Source organism: Neofelis nebulosa, chromosome 4 (genome assembly GCF_028018385.1).
Source record: "Neofelis nebulosa isolate mNeoNeb1 chromosome 4, mNeoNeb1.pri, whole genome shotgun sequence".
Lineage (NCBI taxonomy): Eukaryota > Metazoa > Chordata > Mammalia > Carnivora > Felidae > Neofelis > Neofelis nebulosa.
Window position 1 is genome coordinate 87,082,017 of NC_080785.1, and position 26,630 is coordinate 87,108,646.

At 38.7% G+C, this 26,630-nt stretch overlaps 1 protein-coding gene across 12 annotated transcripts in view; it reads left to right on the forward strand.

Moving 5' to 3' along the window:
- The window catches only part of MAGI2 (membrane associated guanylate kinase, WW and PDZ domain containing 2), a 1,350,742-nt gene that overhangs the window by 1,027,827 nt on the left and 296,285 nt on the right, over nt 1-26,630 (forward strand). For 8 of the 12 annotated variants that reach the window (XM_058725276.1, XM_058725278.1, XM_058725277.1 and 5 more), the window contains 3 exons: nt 12,725-12,846; nt 13,195-13,323; nt 15,093-15,275. In XM_058725276.1, the coding sequence (XP_058581259.1) occupies nt 12,725-12,846; nt 13,195-13,323; nt 15,093-15,275 (434 nt within the window). The remainder of the gene's footprint in view (nt 1-12,724; nt 12,847-13,194; nt 13,324-15,092; nt 15,276-26,630) is intronic. The other 4 variants (XM_058725280.1, XM_058725281.1, XM_058725286.1 and 1 more) reach the window with 1 other exon arrangement.

A 26,630-nucleotide genomic window follows, 5' to 3' on the forward strand; every position in this document is an offset into this window, starting at 1 on the left:
ATGCAGATAATGGTGTTCAAAATTCATGCTGTGTCACAGACCATGATGTTAGTAATACTTGTCCTTTTTGCATCCATGATTTTGAATTCACAGGCAAGTGCAAAATTATACTTAACCTCCCTGGCTTTTATCTGTCAAATGAGCGGTTTGGATTAGGTGATTGCTAAGGTCTCTGCTAGTTCAAGGAATATCTACTGTACCTTGTGTTAACAAGGATAATTTTGGCCATTTTCCTGTGTGAGCCTCATTATTTTCTCATTATAACTGCTGATCAAAGAATACTTAAAATCTGAAAGCATTTTCTTTCAATTTCCACTTGTTATTTGGCTAGACAATAACATATACATTACCACTTTTTTGAATTTTATTTTAATGGTTTTAACCATCCCATCACATGAGTGTTATGGAAAGAAGGCTTCCAAAAAGGGTGGATTATTATAATAGAATCTCCTCACAAAGCTATGGAAAAAATATAAATGTACTTCATATCTACAGACATGAGATGGTGGTTACAATTGTCATTAAAAGGGCAGAAAGATAAATATAAGCTTATAAACAAAAAGTCAGGGTAAGAACTATTATCAAAGCTGAATACATTCGAAGGGAATGTTGTTTTCCCCTTTCTTATGATGTGAAGCGATATTGTTAAACATTATTTATTACTAGTGTTTAACAGGTGACGTTGCATTTAATTAGACCAAATGATATTAAAATAGATCCAGCTAATTGTATACTAAAAACAGGTGGATTAAAAAAGATCTGTATTATAAGATTTCACATTTAAATTCAATCTAGCTACATAAGATGAACTTCAAAATTGTCAGGGGAAAAAAAATACTCTACGCTGTGGCTTAGAAGGTTAGCCAGCTCTACTACATACAGGCAAAAGAAAGTCAATTTGCTGTGATGAACCAGTGAAATTAGTTTTGCACTAATGTAGTCTAGAAGAAACTCACCATTAGGTATGTAGTTTCTGACAGCTTATTAAGCACCATTTGTTAAGTTCATCATAATGTTAAAACATTAGTTCAGATTTCCATTAAGCACAACACTCACGTATGGAGGCTGACAAAGTCCCCTCATCCAGTTCTTACTTCCCTTTCTTCCATTTTAATTAGGTGCAAAAAAAAAAAGGTGAATATATTTTCAGATAGATAAAGTGATAGGAATTATTTTCTTTTCTTTTTCTGTAACATTACTTAGTAGTTTACTTTGTGACATTGACTTAATGTGTAAATACTTAGTAACTATCAGTCAACCCAGAAAAGTAATATTAATAGCTAGCATCTATTAAGTTGGTACCTACCTACTTGGTAGATGGTTGGTATTTTACGTAACTCATTAAATCATCACCACAAAACTTTATGTTAGATGCTATTATTCATGTTTCATGGATGGAGAAACTTCTAGAAGTCAAGCCATCAAACTACAAGGTGAGAATAGAATTACAGCCCAGGACAGGAATTTAGAGACTTTATGTTGTCCATATTTAAGCTCTAGTTAACTCTCATACTCTAAATATAAAATAACATTAAAATCAACTTAAATTTCCATAATGTTCCATCTTTAAATGCTTTCATACAGTTTTTCTGTGTGCTCCTCAAAATAGTCCCATGAGGTAAGTAGGATATTTACAGATGGGCCATTGCAGTTCAGAGGTATCAGGAGAACTTCACAAAGGTAGTGAGTGGTGGATTCCACCTTCAAATGTAGCTTAAACTCTGAATACTGATTGGGTCTCAACACTAGGAGAGAATGACAACTCGGACTCTTTTTAAGTGGCTTTCATGTTAGTGAAACCCTAGATGAACACGTGAGATTGAGGATAGCAGAGAGTGCAGATGGCGCCCCTCACCCCTGTTCTTCCTCATGAGTCCACAGCTCACAGATAACCTTTATGTGCCAGGGAGAGAGTTGAGCAGTTCTCTAGATTCCACTGTGTTGCCATGTAAGAAATTTCCTGCTGAGTAAGTATCTCATTTTCATTTCTTATTGTATCACTGGACCTCAGTAGGACCTCACATGCCCTTATCAAATTTGAGATAAGACATGCATATTTGTGTTATTATTGACTCCCTCATTCTCACTCACATACAACCTTAACCTGTTCATAAATATTAGTGCCGAATCATCTTATGATCGATATCATAATTGCCAGAGACATGACTTATGTTCGACTTCCACAGTTTAAAGAGCAGAGTTCAAGTAAATTGAGTTAAGATTAACCCTCAGTGAATCTGAAAGGCAATCCTTGAAGGAGACTTTTCTGGTTTAAAAACCGCATTATGCAAAGCCAGGGCTCCTAGTTCCTCACCCATATTCTCATTACCATTTCATTTTTCACAGTATGCAAAACACACACACACACACACACACACACACACACACACGTTTTCTTATGAAACCTAAGTCCCCATTTCTATGTACGTAATCTATGGGTGGTCTAAAAAAAACAAAATCATTTCATAATCAAAATAATGTGCCATATTTTAAAAAATTTTGCCCTTTTTGCATCCATTTCCCTGTTGTAATTTACAATACTGTGAAAGTTACCAGTTTCACAATGAATTCTGGTGAAAAGAAGTTGAGAATCGCCTGGATAAAGTATATTAAGGATTACAAACATAGTCCATGCCTGTATATACGTAAATTATGTCATTTGAAAAGTAAGTGTGTATTTGTGTCAGAACCACATAAATCAGTATTGTTGGATTTGGCACTACACAGAGCTGGGCTTGAATCACACACCTGCCCCTTGCTGTGAGATCTGCAGAAAATCATTTACCCACTTTGAAGACCACATGAATTAAAAGTATGGAGCCTGTTTAGCTGAGGGTTTGGCATATAGTGTTTGTTCAATGAATAATAGTTCCTACTCCCTCTACCATTCACCATTCTCCCTTTATTTTCTCCTTTGTTTACAAGGCTGACATTCTTTCTTCAAACAATTGTTTTCTCCCCAAATTGTGGCATCTATTAAATAATTTAAATCAGAACAGGAACTAAGTAACTTTAAAACTGCAAAATGGAATGCGCTTCTGAAATATTCAACATCACACCTTTCATCTTTATTTAACGATTCAGAATGAAAAATATAAACTCAGCCTGATGTGGGAGCCTAAATTCGCCTTCCTGGTGCGTATTATGAAAAGGAACAAACACGTTATGTGAAAATACATACCCCATTACAGCTACATGGAACTATCATCTAATCTGTATGAAGCTTTGCTCTTACAGTAATGGCATAATTTTAAACGTTGTATGCTAATTATGTGAAACTCTGCAACAATACTTGTCCTGCAAAAAACAACCTATTGAAAACAACCGTGGAGTAATTCATTTCCACCTTTCTTTGCTCTTAGTTCTGCTAAACCGTTATTCTCTATTCCCACTACTTTCTTTCTTTTTTTTCCCATGCCTTTCTTCCCAGGGTCTTTACCTTCCCAGAACGAGAGCCTTCTGCCCACACTCAGGCCCCATGGTATCATAGTAAAAGTTTATGCCAAGTATCAAAATAAGAGTGTTTTTTTGTTTGTTGGTTGGCTTTCTAGTTCCTCCTGCATCACTTTCCAGTGTGTAAAAGGAATAGCTATATATTTGATTTCCCCCGGTCCAGGCAGTAATAAAGACCCAATAGTCAAACATAATATGTTTTAATATCTTTCTCACTATTGTTATTGGACCTGGAAATGTTGGGAGTTTTGGTACCAGATGGAATTGGAATTATCTTCATGTCCAGTTGACTGTGAGAATCGGCCACAGTACTGCCCCCAGTCTTGTCCATCCCCCATTTATTAGCACTCTTTCCCTGTCTTCCTCCTTCCTGGTTAATTGCAGATATTGGTGATGTTGGCTGCATGATTCCTCACTATTCTGAGTGTCTTTGCTAATTCTTTGACTGTCCTTGGAGTCAGGCTCCAAAGTGTTCCTGTATCCATGGCTTTGTATGTCTATCATTATATGTGAGTGATGTATGCAGTTCAGAGGACTTAACACTGTAGCATGACTTCACATTTTAACAGCACATAAATAATTTATTAATCAATAACAATCCAGTTCAACACACAGAGTATATTACAGGTCAGGTTATTCTCATACCTCCCAACACATGATAATGTCTAGTTCCCTGGACAAAGTTATTCTTCATAGTCCTGGAGCACCTCTTATTCATCCAGGAAAGAACAATACCTAGTGCATTGGAGGTGACCAGTAAAATGGTGCTGAAAGGATTGAGAATTCTAGGGAGCACCACAATTTTCCAATCTGGCTGATATGGGAAAACTCATAATGCCCCCCCAAGTTCAGGAATAAGGCATATCCTCCATGATGAAGACTTTCAGAGCTACAGCTATCCATTAGACTTAAGTCATAATGGAAGTAGGGAGACTTGCTGACAAAACCAAGCCCCATACCATGACTTGGAACTGGTTTTCCAGTCTTGTAGCTTTCATCCTCTTGCTCTACCTCTGGCTCCCACACCAGCCACAGGCAATCATGTGCATCTGTGTATTCACTTGTCTTCTACTCTAGTTAAGCAAAAGTTAATATTCCTAAATGCTTTTGTGTCCCCTACTCTCCTTCTCAAATGCCCCCTCTCCATCTGGCAAAATGCATTCTAGAGCCTCCTCCAGTGTCCCCTTTTTCTGAGGCTTTCTCTGAACCAGCAGAAAAGTCACCTTTTCTTCTTGTCCCAATTTACCCAGGACTGTCCCAGTTTTAAAACTTAAAGTCTCATGCCCTGAGAAATCCCTTAGTCCTAGGAACTGAGGTGGCTGGTCACCTGACTTCTTTGTCTCCCCAGTGGAGTAATGTGCCCTGTCGGTGAAGGAATTGTGTCATAGTCATGTTTGTGTCCCCAGCACCTGGCACACTGATAAACTAATGAACTTAAATATGAGACTTGAAGGACAAAGCCATTCAATCATTGTTGGCAGATACCAGTGGAAGATGATGTATTAGTCTTGGCTCTTAATACAGAAAGATCCTGGAATAGTGCAGTCTTCTAGTTTCCTTCTAGATAAGCTCTATCTTACCTTTAAATTTATAATTCACTTTTTTTTTGCTCAATTGAGAAGTGAGTTTAGAAATACCTTTGATAATAACATTGCACCCAGCAATAACATTTAAAAGAGATGTTTTATGGGAACAAGAAGAGGATGGATAGAAAATATTTTTAAATGCATGCCCAGTGGCTCTGAAATTTTTGAAAATGAGTCTATGTATCTTGTACATCCCGGGGGCTTCATGACATGATTGACAGTGCACAGTGCTATTTCTGCTAGGAGTAAAATATCAAGTTTTCTGTGTAATTGGTAAGTAGTAATGGATAAGAGATGAATGCCCCTTATATATAAAATACACATTGCAGGTCAATGTCTTAACTAACTAACTTAACACTACTGCTGGAGAAGGGGGAGAGAGTTCATTTATCTGAAAATATATCCACATTTGGTAAGTTCAGACTCATGAAAAATGGAGGACAGACTCCTCAGCTGTGAGAATTTCAGTGCTAATATGTGGATACTCTTCTCAGTTAGCTATGATTCTGCCTCCCACCTGCACACTATATCCCCAGGTCAGACACCCTTTTGTCCAGGAAAAGAAGGAGCAAGTAATATGTGAATAACTCAGTCTTCCCACCCACATTCACAAAGCAAACTCACATTACCCTCAGGTACAGTAGGGCATAATGAATGGACATTTATAGGAAGAAAATTATCACTTAAGTGTTAGAATTGGGAAGAAATCTTTCCAGAGGTGGGATTCAATTATTCTGTTTAAAAAAAAAAATGCTCCTAGTAAAATAGATTCAATTCTTCCATTTATCCGAAGCTCCTATTTTAAAATAAAATATATTTAAAACGTTTGTCTTTAGACTAGTACTTTTAAAAATTAGCGTTTCAAAGCTCTGTAAGGCATATTTTGTATTATGTAAGCCCTATTTTATAATTATTTTTGTTCCTGTTTTATCTCTCCTACTATACTACATGTCTGGTTGATCTTTACCCCTCCCTGCACCTTCTTCCATAGTGCTGAGCAAAGAGTATTTGAGAAACAAATATTTGATGAATCATGATAGCATTTATTGACTACTTGTATCCAGGTACTGGTCTGAAGTGATTTATTCACTTAAATTCATTTAATATGCGTACTCTATGAGGTGGATATTACTTTTATCCCAACTCTACACATGAAAAATTCTGAAACACAAAGAGGGTAAATGATGTCTCCAAGGTCACACACCTAGTAGAGCTTGGATGGGAATCCCAGCAACATGTCTATAGTGATTAAGGTGTTAATATCCTACCCTGCCTTCTGGGAAGAGGGTTGGCCCCAGGAGATCCCCATAGGGTTATTATCTTCTCTTAGTTTCCAAGGCATGAAATAGTTTTTACTACTTGAAACTTCATAGTAGAGAAAACTTTATGGAGTCTTTTCAAGGCTTGGTATAAAATGAATAAACTATGCATAGGGAGGAGACAATGTATGTGTTCACCAATGCAGCTACAGTCTAGGGGTTCAGATGTGAGGAGGTAATATACAGACTTTTCTGACCACCCAGAAGCATGGGAATCCGAATTGGGGTCACAGAAAACCTAGGGAATTCCAAGGAACCAGGAGATTCACACTCCAATTCCATTCAGGAATTATTTTATATTTTTTTAAATGCTCCAAGTGAAATACATTTTGGGAAATCCCTAAAGGAGCAAGATTACATACAAGGAATGATATACTAAGCTGCAACCCAAAATCCCAAACCAATCTTCCACACTCAATGCTGAGTGGCTGCCTCTGTGGGCTCCCTCATTTTGTCCCTAACATAGTGCTTTTCCATATGAGCACATTTCTAGGGTAACACAAGGTAGCAGCTACTAGTAATGAGCCTCTCAGATCCAAATCTTCCATCTTCATAATAGGCTGACATTTTCACCTATCACAAGAGTGTCTTGGAAGATTTTCTGTTTTGAGGGGTTTTATGAGTCTTCAACCAAATGCAGATTGGTTCTATCACGTGACCTGGCCCTAAACTTCACATAAAATTCTGTCACAAGATATATTTCACGAGACAGTTAAACTGGAAAAACCAATGAGATCTATCTTTCATGGATGCCTGCCTCCCATCCATGCACTTACTCAACAAATATTTATTGAGTGCTGGCCACCTCATCATTACCCTAAAGTAATTCGTGTAACCACCTTGACCACCTTGTAAATATTTCAGCTGCGGTACAGTCTCTACTTGAAAGCTATTCTCTTGTGTCTCTCACATCAACCCAAAGGTCTATTTCTAAAGTTTCAATTTTAGTCAAGATGGTGGGAGAGTAGCCAGTGGGTACAGGAGATGTCATTTGTGACTGTGAACTAATCTCCAAAAACCCAGGAGAAGCAAGGCGGGGCATGAAGAGACTGGAAAATGGAGGCAGCACTGGTAGTGAGGGTCAGATGATGGCCTTGATGACCCTCAGCTGACCTGTCCTGTGTGTACTGATGGGCTTAGGATGTCCAACTTTACTCCTGTTTCTCCTATTCCCTCAGTGAAGGAGGTGGCAGTCAAACAGGAACCTGACCTGGGACTACTTTGAGTAGCATATCATCCAATCAGTTGCAAATATTATCTTTTTTTTTCACAAGATATGTGAAATCCCCCCCCCTCCTCCGTGCACGTTGTGAAACTTGTGATATCATGAGTCCTCTCCTCTGGAGCCAATATAGCATTTCCTAGTACTCCCCAAGGCCACATAGAGAAAAGGAGATTTCCACATCAATCTTATCAGGCAAGAAATTCCTTATTCAACTACCTTTTTACACCTTCTCAGAGTCTAACTCCAGAGGAGATTGCAACCCTAGTTGCACACTAGTGCTATCTGGGAAGTTTTGTTAATGCCAATGCCTATAGCTCATTCTGATATTAAGGCTCTGTTGATTTAGCATGGGCTTGAGTCTTCTCTCTTTGTGTTTTTGTTGGTTTGCTTGTTTTTAAGCTCCTCAGGTTTGTTCAGAACTACAAAGCACTGCCACAGATGAACTTATTTTAAGTTTCCCTTCCATAGTGAAAGGAGGCAGTTAGGCTGCAAATGAGTGAGCACAAAGGCAAAGACGAACCTCATCCTTGAACACCCTGATCCCTTTGCCATTCCAACATGGAAGCATCTCATGTCAGCAGTTCTTGTGAAAAGAAAATTAGGTTGTTAGAATATACCCACTTTAGAATATGGCTTTTATCCCCTTAGCAGCTACCACCTAAAGATTCTATTAGTACAATGACAATAGGCTAGATATAATTAAAGGGCAAGAACTCTTGGTAGCACCCCAGGTTCCTGGTCTATATGGAAGCAAGATGAAATAGCTACCAATGATCTCACAGAGCCTAAACAATGAGAAGGATGGTGGAATTTATCATTCACATCCTTTGTACACATTGTAAGACCCCCAAATCCTTGCTGAAAGGACTTGAAACTATTCATTTTGGAAGCACAAGGAAGACAAAGCTTTCTTACTCAGCTACAATCATATTTCTTTGTGATAGGCCTTTTCAAGCTTGGGAGCATTTTAACTTTTAAATGAATGACTTCATTTATGATGACGTGAATGTTCTGTAGCAATTAGTTCAGGATACTAAAGCCATACCCAGCTTCCACTATTTGTGGGGTACAAGGCATGCCAGACTGGTTCATTGATATTTTCATTCTCTGTGAACTCTAGAAATTCACTTTGATGATGAATGGAGTATTTTCAAAATAGTGTCCATAAAGCAGGTGGCCACACATTGATTTTGCTAAGGAAATAATTACATGCAGGTGGCAGTTGGAGGAACCCAACTGTATATAGAAATGTATCCCAGAATGCTCTTATAATATATTTTCTGAGGATAAGTTTCCTCATGTGATGAGCAGTGACCTAGCAGAACAGAAATAGAACAGACAGGAAATGAAGAAAGCTGATACTTCAGTACACTTCAAAGCAGTTTCTTGGTTTCTCAAAATTACTAACATATATTTGTAAACAAGTTTTAAAACACACACTCATCATTTAGTTATTTAACCAAAAAATAATGTCTTTCACTGTGCCCACTGCTTAGCATACAAAGATGAACACATGGCACACGTACACAGGTGTGCACAATTTGGACCCAGGCACAGGCTAATGAGCCCCCATGGGCAGGGGTGGGGGCTACCAGAGGATGCTGCCTTCCCCCACCCCTGCTCATCTGTCCCTCCCTCCCTTGTTTTCATTTAGCTCCTCTGGTTCTGTTTGCTCACTGGCCACTGTGTTCATCCAGGAGATTCCTCAGAAGTGAAGGCCTTTTCCTTCCATCCCTTGGGACACCAGAAGACTGTGCCCTGCCCCAGGGCAGTGTCTCCTACCTGAGCCCACACACACAGGAGCCTGGCTAGGGGCATACCCTTGGCCTCTCCTTGTGTTGCAAATTTATTAACAACCAGTAAACCAATTAAGTGGCGACTACTAAAGAACTTAAAAAAAAAAAGAGGGAAGGAAATACACACAAAAATCAATTATTAAACTACTGTATGATATGGTTATGATAGTTCGTGAAATTCATTATTGTGAAACTATCATTAGAATATTGTATATCACATCACGAAAACCTCTTTAATCCAAAACCTAGATAACGGTAACAGGAACGGTAACTATGTCCTCTGAACATGTTGGGTTTAACATAAATACTCAGAGGAATATAACTAGATTCTCTCTCCAGTGGAATTAGCAGCCTGAAAGCTCAAAGCTCATTTGTCACATAACACGGGTAAACAAGTAGGATTCTATATTACCAAGTTTGTTGATGGATCTTCTACCTAGATTCAACTAACATCAGCCTGATTTTGTTTACTTTGTTGACTTTGTGCCTTAAAAGTGCTCCCAAATCCTCTTAATGATGAGACAGTTTTAAAGAAAATAAACAAACAAACAAACAAACAAACAAACTGGGACAAGAGAATTCTGTTCAAGGTTTTATGAGAGCCAAGGGGAAGAGTGGAACACAGGTTGGCAGTGTTGCTAGGGGAAGCTAGGGAAGGAGTTAAAGCCCAGATGGGAAAAGCATCGTGATGATAATGACCCTGACAGCAGCACTTACTTATAATAGGGATAAAGACTAGCTAGGCCTTGAAGAATAAACAGTAACTAAGACCTGACAATTGTGGGGTTCTCCCCATGTATCTGTGCTTTGCAAACCTTATTTCTCTGATCTTCACAGCAATCCCAAGAAGCAGATAGTTATGTCCCCATTTCGCACACGAGAATATTGATGCTTCTGGAGTTTAGTAATTTGTCCAAGATGCCACATCACACCCAGGTCGTCTTGCTTCAAGCGCTGCAATATTGATCACTGAATCTCACATGAAAAGATAAGAGCACTGGCCTAGTGTTGTCATTGAGAGAGTAGCTCCAAGTGTGTCAAAGCAAAACGGGCATGTGGTGATGCAGCAAGGGTGAAGCCACAGAGATAAGGAAAGGCAAAGTCAGGAATGATATTTCTTTGGGTAATAGGAAGACTTCAGGGGATTTTAACAAGCAGGTTACGTGAAAAGTGGAGAAAATGGAAGAGAAACCTCAAACTCTGATCCTTCTGCAATGGAGTGGGAGTATCAGAGTTTCCAGGGTGAAGAAGCTTTGAAAGATCACATGCCATAGCTCACTACACGCCACAGATCACGGTGACTCCTTTGTGCACAAGAGCATTACAGTAGTATTTACCTCCAATTGGAAAGAATTTTACATAAGGCAGACTTACTTTGGACTCCGTACTGGTGACTTCCATTACCAAAGCATTGCTATAAAGCACCCTCTTCCTAAATAGCACCAGAAGCAATATGAGAGAAAGGCCTAGGGCTTTTAAATTCCTCCCCCCCAATCCCATAAAGCCTATGGACTCAAAATGCTGACAGTGATGGTAAGGATGGGATGGTGATGCTGGTGGCAGGGCGGTAACAGCTGCTGCTAGTTACTGAGCTGTCTGTGTTTGATCCTCTGCACCAGCACTCACTATTTCATCAAACCCTCACAACCTGCCCAGGAGGAAGGCAATATTATGTCCATACGACAGATGAAGGTTTAATCACACAACTATTCATGTGGTGGAGCTAGATTTTTGAATCCAGGGCCAATTGATTCAAGAGCTGTGGCAGGCAGCTACCCTTCCCCGACCCCCATGAGGAAGTAATTAGATACTGCAGCCATGGAATCACGTTTCTGACAACTGCTTTTCTGTCTCACTAGGAAGTATCTGATTTATAATAATAGAAAATTGGTTGTTGAGACTTTGCTTCTTTTGCCTCCTTTTCTTTCTAATATGTACTTCTAGAAGACATAACGAGAGGATTCTGTGGGGGGGGGGTGCACTTGCCAGTGTGAACTCATACATCAGAAAGAGAAGGTACGTAGGTTAAGAATTGCCTTTCAGAAATAGGCATGGTCAGATCCCAGCCTTGCCACTTTGTAGGCAGGAGATTTAGAATAAGTTATCTGACCTCCCATGTGTCAGTGTCATTGCCTTTAAAACAGCAATGATTCAAATTCAGGACTGTTGCTTAACTACATTGACAAAATGTATCTACTACACTTAAAACAGAGTTAAGTACTCAGACCTGTTCGTTCCTCTTCTACCTTCTCTTTGCTCTTCAGGCTTTCATACCATAATCCTATTTCTGTTTGTACAAAGAACCAAAACCAGTGTATATGTCAGCCTTCTTGTGGGGGTATTTATATCCTACAGAAAGAGCTGTGTGGTGCTGCCATGAGGCAGAGTTGTTGGTTCCTACCCTCTTCATGGACAACAAGCTCTAAATTTCATACAAGAATTCATTAAACTGTAAGCAGACTATAAGGGATTCTTATACTAGAAGACTCAAGTTAGCTGATCCACAGCTATGAGTCTGATATCTATGAGTTTATCATCTCATCATATCCAATGTAAATACTCTACTTGTGATTTATCTAAGCATCAGCCCTCCTACGGGCATTTCTACAACTTCCATAAATATATTTGGGAATCTTTCCTTCTATATCCCAGCCCTTCAATCCAGGTCTGTCTGACTCTAAAAAGTGTGAACGCTGGTCACTAGTGATCAGTGAATTTAACTTATCTTGTTAGATATGGGGCCTTTGCAAAGCTGAGATGATACTCTTCTCAACACCATTTGGTATACATTTCCTTTGCTGACCATTTGTTTTATTTTTTTAATGTTTTTGAACATTTATTTATTTTTGAGGGACAGAGCACAAGAGGGGAAGGAGCAGAGAGAGAGAGGGAGACAGAGAATACCAAGCAGGCTCCACCCTGTCAGCACAGAGCCCAACACAAGGCTCAAACCCACAAACCGTGAGATCATGACCTGAGCTGAAGTCGGACACTTAACCGACTGAGCCACCCAGGCACCCCTGACCGTTTGTTTTAATGCATCAAACTCATCTCACAGCAGACCAGAAAGCAAGTGCACATTCTAGTTCTTTGGCTGAATCATGCATGATTTAAATACAATAATATATGATTGAGCTATTGAGAACTCTGCCTTTGTCACAGAAATGTGAGTTGTCCACAGGCCAGTCCCAGCAGAGGCCTGACCTCATGCGGGGGGGTGGGGGAGGAGGACTTGACTAATCACATAAGGTGTCTCTTAATCGCCTGCTCTCTGTAGAGCTATACATATGTTCTCTTAAATGACTTTGCCCCACTGTTATCCTAATTTGAAATTTTATTTTTTAGCCACATAAATAGAAGAACACAGTTTGAAAACCCTGTCCTGGAAGCAAAAAGGAAGCTACAGCAGCATAACATGCCCCACACAGAACTTGGAACAAAGCCCCTGCAGGCCCCAGGTTTCCGAGGTAAGTACCATGTCAACATGCAACGTTTCAAGGGGAAAAATCATCTATCAAACTTCCCGTTCTTCCAAATATGCCTTTAGCTTGGACTGTTTCAAATAATCGATGTGCTTTCCCCAAACCCCGCTATCAGCTTTAGCTGGGTGATAGCTCCGTTTCTAAACGGATGCACTTAGCAACCATGGATTAAGTTAAAGCCTCCGGCAGTACCTTGTAGAAATGTACAGCATGTTGCCAGGTGGAGATTAATGGGTTTTGACAGTGGTACTGTGCACTGCAGATTCATAGAGACTCATAGGTTTGTCCTCAAAGACCACGCACAAGAATAAGGCTTGTTCTCCTCTGTGACAGTAGACGGCTCCTCATCGACATTACCCAGGTCCAAATCTGCCCGCCCCCGCGCTGTGCTGGAGAGGTCGCGCAGCGTGACTGACTTGTCTTACTGTCTGCGCAACCGCACAGGGAGGCCCTGGCCCTTTGGTATGTCCGAGGCTGCTCACTGCACTTGACCACACGTTGGAACCATGTAGTGGGATGAGTGCTGCACAAACTTTTCACATCTTGTGGGCTCTTGCTCGTCAACAAAAGCATGAACACCTTACCACTACTGCACAATCACAATGAATGTAAAGGTCTCACTAAAGCTTCTCTCCAATTGTACATGTTACATTTATAAAGGAAACGTAGATGGCAAAGTTACATGCTTGTTTCATTTGCATTTTAAAGAAGAGAGATGTAATGAGAAAGAATGAAATCTGGCCTTTTGTAGCAATGTGGATGGAACTGGAGAGTGTTATGCTAAGTGAAATAAGTCATACGGAGAAAGACAGATACCATATGTTTTCACTCTTATGTGGATCCTGAGAAACTTAACAGAAGATCATGGGAGAGGGGAAGGAAAAATAAAAGTTAGAGAGAGAAGGGCCAAACCATAAAAGACTCTTAAAAACTGAGAATAAACTGAAGGTTGATGGGGGCTGGGAGGGAGGGGAAAGTCAGTGATGGGCATTGAGGAGGACACCTGTTGGGATGAGCACTGGGTGTTGTATGGAAACCAACGTGACAATAAATTTCATATTAAAAACATAATAAAAAATATAGTAGAGAGATGTAAAATAAGCTTAAATGTAAAATAGAGAATTATATTTAATATTTTAAAAGATATATGTGATGTATAAATACATAAATTAAAATTCCAATATGATGACTCATTATATCTACTGCATATCACCCAAAATGTAACAGCAGCAAAAGCACCAAAATAGTTAGCTAAGTTACTGTATATAGGGTGACTGTTGCAAATATCAAATCATATCACCCAAAGTGTGTGTATATGTACCTATATATATACAGACACACATATATATACACACACATATTTGAGGTAGCATTTAAAGCAGATATTAATTCTATTTCCCAGCCTGTTATTTTTAAGCATTTAATATGCTTAGGAATATGTTTATTACAGATCATAGCTGGAAAAGCATATTCTATAACAAATTAGTGGTCAAACCTAGATGAGTGGGGTCAAGTTTTGTTCAGATTATTTAGGTATATGATTTGAATGTATCAACAATATTGTTACAAAATGTGTTACCTTTACATTCATAATTATATAGAGAAATATCAGCTTGCCTTTTGCTCACTTTTCAGAGTATACTAAAGACTACAAGGTCAGTAGAACTTTATCTGGTTATTTTATAGCATCTTACAATATAAACAAAAGTTAACTCAGTTCCCACATCCGGGCAGTCCTTCTGAACAATTGAGACCTTTGAAAAGATGGTAGCATACCATGGCTGCTATTCTTTTAAAAATAAAATAGTCCATTTTGGCTTTCTAGTTTTACCCCTTAAAGGATTTATCAGCCACTCACACATACCTCCTGCTCGGAGTCCTTTAGAACAAGAGAAATGTATCCAGATGTGTCTGGATGATTTGGGCTCTTCTTTATCTGCAGGTGTTGACAGCCTGTTGATTCGGCCCTTTTTAAAAAGCCCAAGGAGGGCTACTTTGGTGAATGGAAATATTGACCGACAGAAAATCTTTCCACAAACCAGGCAGCTTTTGCACTTTCCTGGATTCGTGGGACTGCTCTGTGTCAGCAGGTCACTCCCCACCCCCTGCTTGCGTTACTACAGGAGACCCCACACCTACCCCTGGGATTGCTGCTCAGTAGGGGGTTTCCTCTGCATGAGAACTTGCCTTAAACATGCTTTTTCTTTTTTAACTTATATTGGCCAATGTAGAAAAACCACTCTTCACCCGGGATGCATCCCAGTTGAAGGGAACGTTCCTCAGCACCACCCTAAAAAAGAGCAACATGGGTTTTGGATTCACCATCATTGGTGGAGACGAGCCTGATGAGTTTCTGCAGGTGAAAAGTGTCATTCCCGATGGGCCTGCAGCACAGGATGGGAAAATGGAAACAGGTGAGTTCCTTACTACTTTGGAAATTTGCTTTACAATATCTTTCTTTCTTTTTTCTTTCTTTTTTTTTTTCCTAAAGCAAATAGGCGGAGTTTCTTTGTGTTTTTCATTTGAAGGTCAAAGATTACTTCACTTTAGGGAACCTAGAAATTATGTTTCTCCTAAGTTTAAGAGTATCAAATTGAAGTATTTAGGAAATAGCTCCAAGTATCACTTTTGTCTCATTTTTCCCACTGCCCCTTCTATTTGCTGGATTTAATGGACTCTTGAGATTGACACTTTTCTAACTTATTTTTAGAGTTCCTTCTTAGAGATGTGATTAACATTTCATACTATTCTACCTTATATTCAACCATTGATATTTTAAAATCTGCATTAATCTTGTGAGAGTCTCATGCTGAATTGGCCCAGGTTAGATATTTAAATATGTATGTTCATCTCATAGAAAAAAATGTTGAATGGTATTCATCTTTATATGTCCCTATCAATATTTTAATATATAGGGGGTTTTTTCCTGTAGTTGTTACAAATCCATTTTCACATGCAGTTACTTGGATGTCTATCAAATTAGAATCAAAATTCATTTAACATGGAGATGCAGAAGCAAACTATGAAGGTCAAGAAAATGTAAAATATGAAAGGTGTACAGAGGTAGAGAAAAAAACGTAATGAACTAAGTCTGGTTTTCAAGTCTGATTTTGAATTCTCCCACCTGGCCCATGACCTTGGATTAATCCCATAATTTATAAATGCTAGTTTCCTTATCTGGAAAAAAAAAATGGAAGAAGAAATTAAAAGACATGTTTTTGAGAGAGAAAGTGCAAGCCAGGGGAGGCACAAAGAGAGAGGGTGAGAGAGAATCCCAAACAGGCCTCACACTGTCAGCTCAGAGCCTGATGTGGGACTCCATCTTGTGAACCGTGAAATCATGACTTGAGTCGAAATCAAGAGTCTGTCGCTTAACCAACTGAGCCACCCAGGTGCCCCAGAAAAAATCAGATTTTATCTTACGTACTTAAAATACTGGTTCAAGAATTTTGTACTGTAGTTTTTGAAATACATTAGAAAGAGTATACAAAGTGCTGTAACTATATCTCCAACAACTATATTGCCATTTCACATTTTCCACAAGGTTGATTTAATTTGTGGTATTAACTCACCAGAGTTAATGGTCCTAGTAGAAACACAAATTAGAGAATTACTTTTGAGGGAAAGTTATCACATCTGTATGGTCTATATGTTTGTGAATTTACCATTCAACAAATGGTGAATATTACCATTTATTAAATGGTTCCTCCAGAAATTACTTCTTTTCAGTGTCGCCTAATGAATATATTTGTCACTGCCACTCACTAGTGAGTAATAATCCATTTAATACGTGTTATATCTCCTTAAAAGTTGAGTGAAGTTTTAAAACTAACTCACCACATTTTTTAAACACCACAGTTGTAAAAATCATGTGCACATAATTTTCTGTAAGAGTTAAGTTTAAAGAGTGTCCAATTCCACTGCTCATCTAGTGTTATTTTACTAAGCAGCCACACCTTCATGGTCAAAAAATCACGGAGAAATATCAAATGACTCAACTAAAAATCATCTTATTGCTTACAATTAGAATAAGAGGAAATTATGGAATTAATAGCATCCTAGTAGAGGAAATGTGATCCTCAAAGCTTTTGAACTTCAGTGAAAGACTTAATAAGCCTATTTCTTTTCATAATAAAGAATAGTTATTTTTTCTCTGATCCAACCCACTATTCCATGTTTCAAAACTAGAAAAGTTTTTTCAGTGTAAACTTAAAAGACAAAATAAGACATTTGCACAGCAAAGCTTTTTCCCTTCTTACTCATCGTGCTAGTTTGCTATAGTCACACAGTCCAAGCCAGCCTCATTCAACAACAAAGTCAAAGCTTTTATTTATAATTGAGCAGACTTTCTTCATTTAAAGTAATCACAAAACAGGTCCCAACAGAGAAAGAAGAACCTAGGATTTAATTCTATTCACTGTCTCCTATTTATTCCTATTCATTAATTCAAGAACACATGTTCAGTTCCTCACTTTCACAGCCATTACAGACAAAGATGGATATAACAAGGCCCGACTCTCAAGGAGTTTACATCTAGGAGCTTGTTCAGATACATGAATAAGTAGTTGTAACACAATATGTGTAGGATAAATCTGTCATAACCATGATGTTGACACAAAGTCAAGCGAGTGGGAGGAGGAAGCAACAGAAATTTTTTAAAAGGAAAGGGTATTCCTAACCATATAATCTTATTAGACTTTTATAGGAATGATAAAATACTCAAACAATTTACATGTTCATTGTTAATTGTGAGATAATTTGAAATAAAATGTAAACACACTTCAGTGACATTGCACAAGTTATATTAGGAATGACTCCTCAGTTCATTCAGCTAATATTTTATGAATAGCCATATGTCCTAGCCATGCTGCTAATTATTAAGGATGCAAAAATTAAGAGATGACTGTTTCTCTCCTTAAGGATCTTACACTATATGGGGCGCCTGGGTGGCTCAGTTGGTTAAGCCTCCAACTTGGGCTCAGGTCATGATCTCGCAGTTTGTGAGTTTGAGCCCCACATCATGCTCTGTGCTGACAGCTCAGAGCCTGGAGCCTGCTTCGGATTCTGTGTCTCCCTCTCTCTCTGCCCCTCCCCTGCTTATGCTGTGTCTCTCTCTGTCTCAAAAATAAAAACATTTTTAAAAATTTTTAAAAAAGATCTTACGCTATAGAAATAATGAGTGACATGTTAATGAATATTTATATCAACATAATAATAATAATAATATGTACAGGGGCACCTGGGTGGCTCAGTCGGTTGAGCATCTGACTTTGGCTCAGGTCATGATCTCGCAGTCCATGAGTTCAAGCCCCATGTTGGGCTGTGTGCTGACAGCTCAGAGCCTGGAGCCTGCTTAAGATTCTGTGTCTCCCTCTCTCTCTGTCCCTCCCCCTCTCACTCTCTGTCTCTCTCTGTCTCTCAAAAATGAATAAAAATTTTTAAAAAATTAATAGAAAAATATGTGTACAAAGTCCAGAAATAGTACAGAGAAATAGGAAATCAAATCCATTGGGAGATGCTTAGGGAGGGCCTCATAGAGAAGATGATGCCTGACAAAGTTTCTAGTGATGAATAGCTGCTTGCTAGGTGGACAAATAAGGAAAGCCCTAGAAAGAGGAAATAACACGTGCAAAGGCACAGTAGTAGAGAATGCCTTAGATAATGATTTACAGTGTATGCCAATATTCCAACTTCAGTAGACATTCATGTGAAGTATCAAATAAAATGATAATCATAACTGGTAAAGATGAACTACTATGACTCACAGCAAACATCAAATAATATATAGTCATATATCCTCAAATACAAAACATAGATATCGGAGCACCAGGGCAGCTCAGTCAGTTAAGCATCTGACTCTTGATTTCGGCTCAGGTCATGGTCTGACAGTTCATGAGTTCGAGCCCCACGTCAGGCTCCATGCTAACAATGCGGTGCCTGTTTGGGATTCTCTCTCGCCCTCCCTCTCTACCCCTCCCCCACGCATGTGTGCACCTTTTCTGTTTCTCTCTCTGAAAATAAATTAATAGACTTTGAAAAAGAATTGTTTTTAAATAGACACTACAGATATAACAGGAAATGCTTTGTATTTAAAAGGTGAGTGGTCTCATTCGACATTGATGAAATAAGCAAGAAAATATTTGAATCAATTTTTCTAGCTCTAGGTTATCTCTAATTTAGGCAAAGAAATGTCAATAGTTTGTGTGGATGCAAAGAAAGATCCACCATACTAAAAGGGTGACCAAGGGTCCTACACAATAAAAACAAGGGTAGGGTGGGAATTCTTTCTTTCTCAGACAGCACTGACTCATGGGAAGGGGTAGAGAACAGGAGAAAATGAGGACATTGTGCCTCTGGCTGCTTTTTGACAACTAATTGAGCCAATCCTCCATGGTCCTGTCATGTTCCAGAAGAAGCTTTCTTAGAAGAAATTACCACAGTGCCCAGGAACCATCCAACTTCTGATTATTAAATATTCTACATGTCCTGGCAATCATGTGTTGGCACCAGAGATCCTGATAATGTTCTTTAAACTATTTTAAAAAGCAAGATTGATATACTAAGGCTTACATAGAAACTGCAGAGTCTTGATAGTTATTTACCTAACATCCTTCCTGAGAAAGCTTCTCTTGTTACATGATGTTTCATGTTTTTTCCCCAGGCTAATTTTTGAATCAAGGCTTGAGGTTTTCAACAAATGTAAGAGTCAGGAAAGCTGGCCTGTCTGTGAAGTTCTTCTACAGATAGGGGTTGAATTATGAGGTCACTCACAATCTATTAGATTTTATTGGCCCTCTTCTAAAGTTTATCCATGTTATTAGTAAATGGCAAGAGACTGGGAGACAAACATCTTGACATCTCTACCTCCTGGCATTTTTCCGTTTCAGCAGATCACTGTTACTATCCTTTTACTGGTTGCTACCTCTTTATTTGAGTTTCTGAAAGCAGAGGCACAAGATTAATTTTGTCAGAATCACTTGAGGAGCTTTTTAAAGATGCAGATTCCTGTACCCCTGTGTCTACTGATTCCAAATTTCAGCAAGTGGTTTTTGGGAATGTGCCTTTATAGACTTAAAAATTGTCAAATCAATATATGCATGTGAAAAAATAGCATCCAAATATTTGTAGTGCATAAAACGTCTGTCCTGCCCCTCCCCACCCTCCAGGCCCATATCCCAGAGGCACTCAATCAGTTTGTATTCTTATAGATGGTAAATATCTTCACACCTCCAATTAATGTGTTTATACTGTTGTTGATTTAACAGATTTAGACATGGCCTATATTTACTTCCTCTTAGAAAGAAATGAAGCGTTAGCTCTCTTGTCTCCCATCTGCCTTCTTACATTTTCCCAGTTGAATTTTACAACTAATTTTAGTCAGATCTGTACAGTTTTTGCATTACCATGGCTTTGTAAATTTGTTCACTGACCCCAGTGGCATATATTAATACATTTTCCCCCTTAAACAGCTTTGTGAAGTTTCACTTTGTCTTTCTCTCTTACTTGCAACATCTTTCTTAAAACTATTTTTTTTTCCTCCAAAAGCACCATCATATTAGACCCTCTAGAGGATCTCTTTTCCAGTTCCTGTCTGAGGCCAATTGTATATCTGACCCTTGGGGATCTTCCATTGTATCTCTCCCCCTGCAGAGTCCCCCATTATCCACATTGTACCTCTTTTTTATGGAAGCTCATTTTACTAAGAGCACAGTCCTCATATGTGTTGTGATCCTCAGTTGTCCATATTTAAAAGTGAAACTGAAAAGTTTCTCTAGGGTTCTTAGCCAGGGGCAGAATATGAAAGTCTGTTAAATAAGGCCATTTTTTTGGAGACACCCTTAGTTTTCAACTTGGGGCAGGTGATGGGTGCTCTCCATGCAATGCCGCCAGGAGGATCTTCTATATACTTGTATCAGATGTCTCCCAATCCCAAGCCTTTCTTGGATTCTGTAGAGCAACTGAGAGCCCTTCTTGTCTGTGTCACCTTCCCCTCCAAGAACACACTAAATATGGGCCTCCTGGGTGGGTCATTCAGTTAAGCGCCTAACTCTTGATTTTAGCTCAGGTCATGATCTCATAGTTTGTGGGATCAAGTCCCACATCAGGCTCTGTACTGACGGTGCAGAGCCTGTTTAGGATTCTCTCTCTCTCATTCTCTCTCTCTCTCTCTCTCTCCTTTTTCTCCCTCCCCCTCCCCCTGCTTGTGTTGTCTCTCTCTGTCAAAATAAACATAAACACACACACACACACACACACACACACACACACACATTAGAACAGGAATGCACGAATGCTTTCTGTAAAGGGCCAAATGTATATATTTTAGGCTTTAGGGTCCAGGTAGTCTCTGTCACAACTGTTTAAGTCTGTCATCATGAAAGCAGCCTTAGACAACACACAAACAAATGGATATGGCCGTGTTGCAGTAAAATTGTATTTACAAAAACAAGCAGGAGGTTTGGCACCATGAGCCATAGTTTGCCAACCCCAACTCTAGAACAGACCTTCCAAAGCCATGATAAATTAGTTATCATGCCTTTATTTTTATTCCATATGCTAAAATTCTCTTCAACTGTCATGTCATATAACAGCCCCTCTGTCAGATAAATGGCTTCTCTCAAGTTCTCTTCACTGCAGTGGGTTTATGCATTTTAAAGTCCTTGTTAAAGAAGATAGCCATGTGGATTCAGTCTGCCATCTGGAACTAGAAGTCTTAGAATCTGCATTTTTACACCCACTGAAGTTTGAGAATGACTGAACATAGTGGTACAAGAAGACTCCTTTCCCATCTACTGTACAACTTAAATATTCTCCATCCTACCCTGACTGCCTGTCAGTAGAGCCTATGCTCAGCATTACTTTTAAGGAGTGTTTATGAATATTCCTTGGTGCCAACTTTTGGGATAGAGTCTATGGCCATCTACCCAATAGAACAAAGCCAATTAATCCTTATTTTTATCTTTCATATCAGTCTAGGACATTGAATCAAGAGCAATTTCTCATTCTTTGGGGATTTTAACCCCTGTTAATACTTTATCCCATAATTCACATTTTCTGAAATCTTAGTTATTCTTTTGCTTTCTAGGGGACAGTAAAGACTAACCTGAGGTTGTGAGTATTAGATGAGCAGGTGACTGCTTGGCTCTCAACAGGACAGTCATTGCTCCTCTTAAGGCTGGCCCTTGGGTACTGATTCTCCAGTTAATGGTCATGCAGTGGTTTCCCACCCTGCTCCGCCCCTAACCATTTGATTTTTCCTAACCATTTAATCTTTCCTAGCCAGTTTTAGCTCAACGGTTTAATAAAATTCCACAGTTATTAACTAAATATCTCCTGAGAAAGAGCTATATGTATTGAGAAAGCCCAGGAAGTAATTCAAAAATGTTTTCTGTGTCCCATTTTCCCTCTACCTCATAACTTGTAACCAGAGCAGCCTCCCTTTTGAATTTTGAGCACACGCCTGTGTCGGTCTGTCCCAACTGCTATCTTACTGATTGGATTGCTTTATAAAATGTCTTAGTGAATCAGCCAGTTTTTCATCACCACCCACCTCCACCTCAAATGTTCACATTTAGATGGTACTGTCAATATCCAGAAGCAGATGAATGAATCAGGGAAATGTAATTGTTCTATTTGAAGTATCTATTTAGTTTTCTATTGAAATCCACGCCAAAACTCAGTGACTTAAGGAACAATCAAATGTTTACTCATGATTCCACATTCTTGCCTGGGTGGTTCGCATCTGCTAGGCTCACTTTGGGACTTGCAATAGTAAAAATGGAGCAAGGACCCTTAATCGGGGCTCTTGTCTTCTCCCAGACATTAGCAGTGTCTCACATTTTAATCCTGCATCCCACTTTCTTGCTAGCTAAGAAAAAACTTTAGACTCAGAATCTACAACACAATCAAACGTTTTCTTGTGATTGCACATTCTTGCCTAGGTGGTTCTCATCTGCTAGGCTCACTTTGGGACTTGCATGTGGCCACAGTAATCTAGAAACTCTCCTGGGGCTAGGATGTGCTAGGTGGCTTCACTTGTAGTTGATGCCTCAGCTGGGATGGATGGGACTCCTGAGGTAAGGCACCTCTTTCTCCACGTGGTCCCAGCCACAAGGTTTCTGGTCCAGTTTCCATGGTGGCTTAGGGCTCTAAGAGAGAAAGGACACTGGCAGGCCTCTCACAGCCTAGCCTGCAAACAACACAGTATCCCTTCTACCTCTTCTACTGATCAAAGCAAGTCACAGGTTTGCCCATATTCAAGGGCAGGGAAAGTAGGCCCCATGTTTTGGTAGGAGAAGTGGCAAAACATTTCTAGTAATCTTTCATCTACTGCAGTATCCTTCCTGTGACTTTCTTGTTTCTAAATTACCTGACTTTGTTCAAACTTCCCTGAGAAAATGATCTTTTACTTTCATGGACAGTCTATCTTTTTACCTTTGTGGTACAGAAGCATTGCTAACGTTTTACCTTCCAGTTTTCATTGTGCTACGAATAAATAACAGTGAATCATAATACCACGTCCAGGGATTACAAGCAGTAAAATCACCAGATCTCCAGCTCTATATTTCTAATAAAAAAGAGGAAGTGGTTGCAGCAATTCAGTTTGTAAGATCTAGCAAAATATTCAGATTCAGATCTATGTTAGGTACTTTTCTAAATAACCCCTTGATATTAACATCATTTGTGCCTTTTTAGGCATTTATGAACTACAAAACTATGAACTATTATGCTGCGAAAAAACAAAAAGCAAAAAAAATCTTGTGCTCTGCAAAAGCCAGAAAATACAATTGAATTTCTAGCCAACTGACCAAAACTAATATCTCCAGTAGAAAAGAAATAAACTGTGTTTGTTTAGCTTTTCAATATATCTACTCTTGATTCTTTCCAAACACACCTAACTTTCAAAACCTCACTTCATGTTGTTCAAATACCTAACATCTCCCCTGCAAGTAATATGCCTTTTGGGTCGATCACAGGACATCTTGCAAAGAAGGCAAGAGACACACTAAACACTTTCTATCTTCTGTGCTCTTTTTAAGAGGATATATAGGGAATGCAAATGCCATCATTGGCACAATACTTGATTTGGCTGCAAACCAAACCACTTGAAAGGATTAAAAATTGTTGCACTGGGATGCCTGGGTGGCTCAGTCGGTTGGGCATCTGACTTCAGCTCAGGTCATGATCTCACAGTTTGTGGGTTCAAGCCCCACGTCAGGCTCTGTGCTGACAGCTCAGAGCCTGGAGCCTGCTTCAGATTCTCTCTCTCTCTCTCTCTCTCTCTCTCTCTCTCTCTCTTTGCCCCTTCCCCGCTCACACTCTGTCTCTCTCGCAAAAAATAAATAAGCATTAAAATTTTTTTTTAAATTGTTGCAACAATTCTTAAAATCATTCAATAATTTCAATAATACATTTAGTTTTTGAAAAGAGGTCTTTGTAACCCAAATAAATGCTGTTGCAGTATCTCTTTTTTGGCACATTTCTGCCTTATCTCATTTGTTAAATACCTTGTATGATGCTAGTTATGACCTCTTCATGTAAAATCACAGTCTAGAGAAAAGCTCACTTGAGAAGGATTAAATACTACACAAGTCCTGTCTAGTTCTCCTCTCTGCCCTAGGCTTCAGAGCTTTATTTCCATTTTAGCATAAATATAGCAAAGTTTGTTACTTTAATTTTGTTTCTAGTTTCAGTGTTGGTGTCCATTTGGGCAAGTCACACAGTAACTGAGTTATAATATTCATTACCCCTGTAACATCAAGGAAGTCAATGCACTTAAATGTACTTTTAGCACTATTATTTTTATGTTACTCTGCATAAAAGCTTTATATTAATTTGCAGTACAGGTTCACTGGCCTTCCTAGGAGCTAAATAAGAAAGGAGGTGGGGGCTTTACTCAGCCTAAGAACAGAGCTCAGAACGGTGCTAGGTGTTATAACACCAGGGATGTTACATTAAAGTAACCTTACTGGACATGAAGTTGGCATTTTAAAAATATGAAAGCTTATTATTTAAGTTTAATGGAAATGGATTGGAGATTATGGGATTAATGCTGTCTTTTTCTTACCTACTCTATGGAGGAAGTGGTTGGTTGTCATTATACTAGTGAAAGGTTTCAGTTTAAATTACACATATTTGAAATAATGGTATTATCTAAAAGCATTTAAGAAATTTTTAGCATTTTAACTTCTTAGATCTGGGGCCAAGATCACCAAATCCCTCACATAGGAATGAAACAAAAGTCTCCAAATAGGTACAAAGCTTACCAGATTCTGGTGTCTGGATTGTCATATGTGCCTTTTTATAGACAATGTTAAATTCATCTCATTCTTGTTCCTCTCCCTCCCATCACTAATGGAACTACACCTTCCGTTCATCAGGAAACAATATTTTTTAGAAAAGGTGCTTATTTTCACTTGTCCCCTCCTTCAGCTGACTTGTGAACTCTTGTTATTTTCAATCCTCCCTCCCCAACCCCTCACTGTAAGCTCTCTGACACCAGGGCCTATATCTGACTTCATCATTAATAAATTCCCAAGGCTTATTTACTACCAGATATATGACATACATTCAATTTGGTGATTGCACAGTTGAAGGGATCTATCTGTGCAGCACTGATTTGCTTACATGGATTACTATGGAGGCATAAGATGTGCTATAATAATCACAGATTTTTCTATGATTATTTATGCTCCCTTAGAGAATTATTTCAGGTTTTTCTTCGTCTAATTTAACCAAACATTTCGTTAGATGAATTATTACATATAAAGTTCTTAGAATAGGGCATGACATATGGAATCATTCAAAACTGGTTACCATGATTAATATTTATAAGACTACCTTCCAATAAATTGAAGGAAGCTTTAGTATTCTGGGAGTGATAGATCCATGAAAAGATTTATGAACAGCTTAGGATGTTCACCATTTGGACCCTGGGAATTAAATGATTCTACATGGAACACTTAACAACAAAACAGTTCTTAACTTCTTAAAATAGTTTTTGATTTTAAAGGAGGTAACCAGAAAATTTTTAGAATGATGGTGCCATGTTGACAACTCTTATTCTGTTGGCAGACTGTCAGATGAAGTAGGACGCTCAACCTCTTTTGTGTGCATATACCACTGACATTGGGCTGGGTGCCATTTAGGTATGCCATTGGATTCTAACCCCTGTTTACTAGACACATGTTAGAGACATCAGTAACCTAATCTTACATTGTTTACTGAAGTTCCTCACTTTTTGGTATTATAACTCAGTCCAAAATAAAAGCATGCCGATCCTGAATCATAACAAACAAAAAGAAAAGTCTAGGGAGGGTAAGATGGTTGGAAAATGTATGAGGCAAAAAAAAAAAATGTTTCTGTTAAAAGAAATAATACTCCCTGAATAAAATATCTATATAGGATATTGGTGCATATTCCTACAGATTGTGAGCTTGTAAGTGGTCCTTGAATAGTTTAATTTCATAGATACACACATATATATTATAATCTATAGATGTGTGCAGTATAAATGAGAAAAAGAGGCAAGAAATATGTCTTTACTGTTTCATCAGCTAAGTCTTAGATCTTAGTTCATAATTATAAATCTCTTAGCATTCTAAACAAGAAGTCTTCATGGAAGTCAATAGGAGATAAATTGCCATGCAGACCTTTGTTTATAAGCGTAATTCTGCTGGTTTTTGCAAGCTGCCAGTGAAATTCGAGATGGAGCGCGCTGGAGACTGCACATACCAAAACCGCTGCAGCTGCAGAAACATTATTCCCGT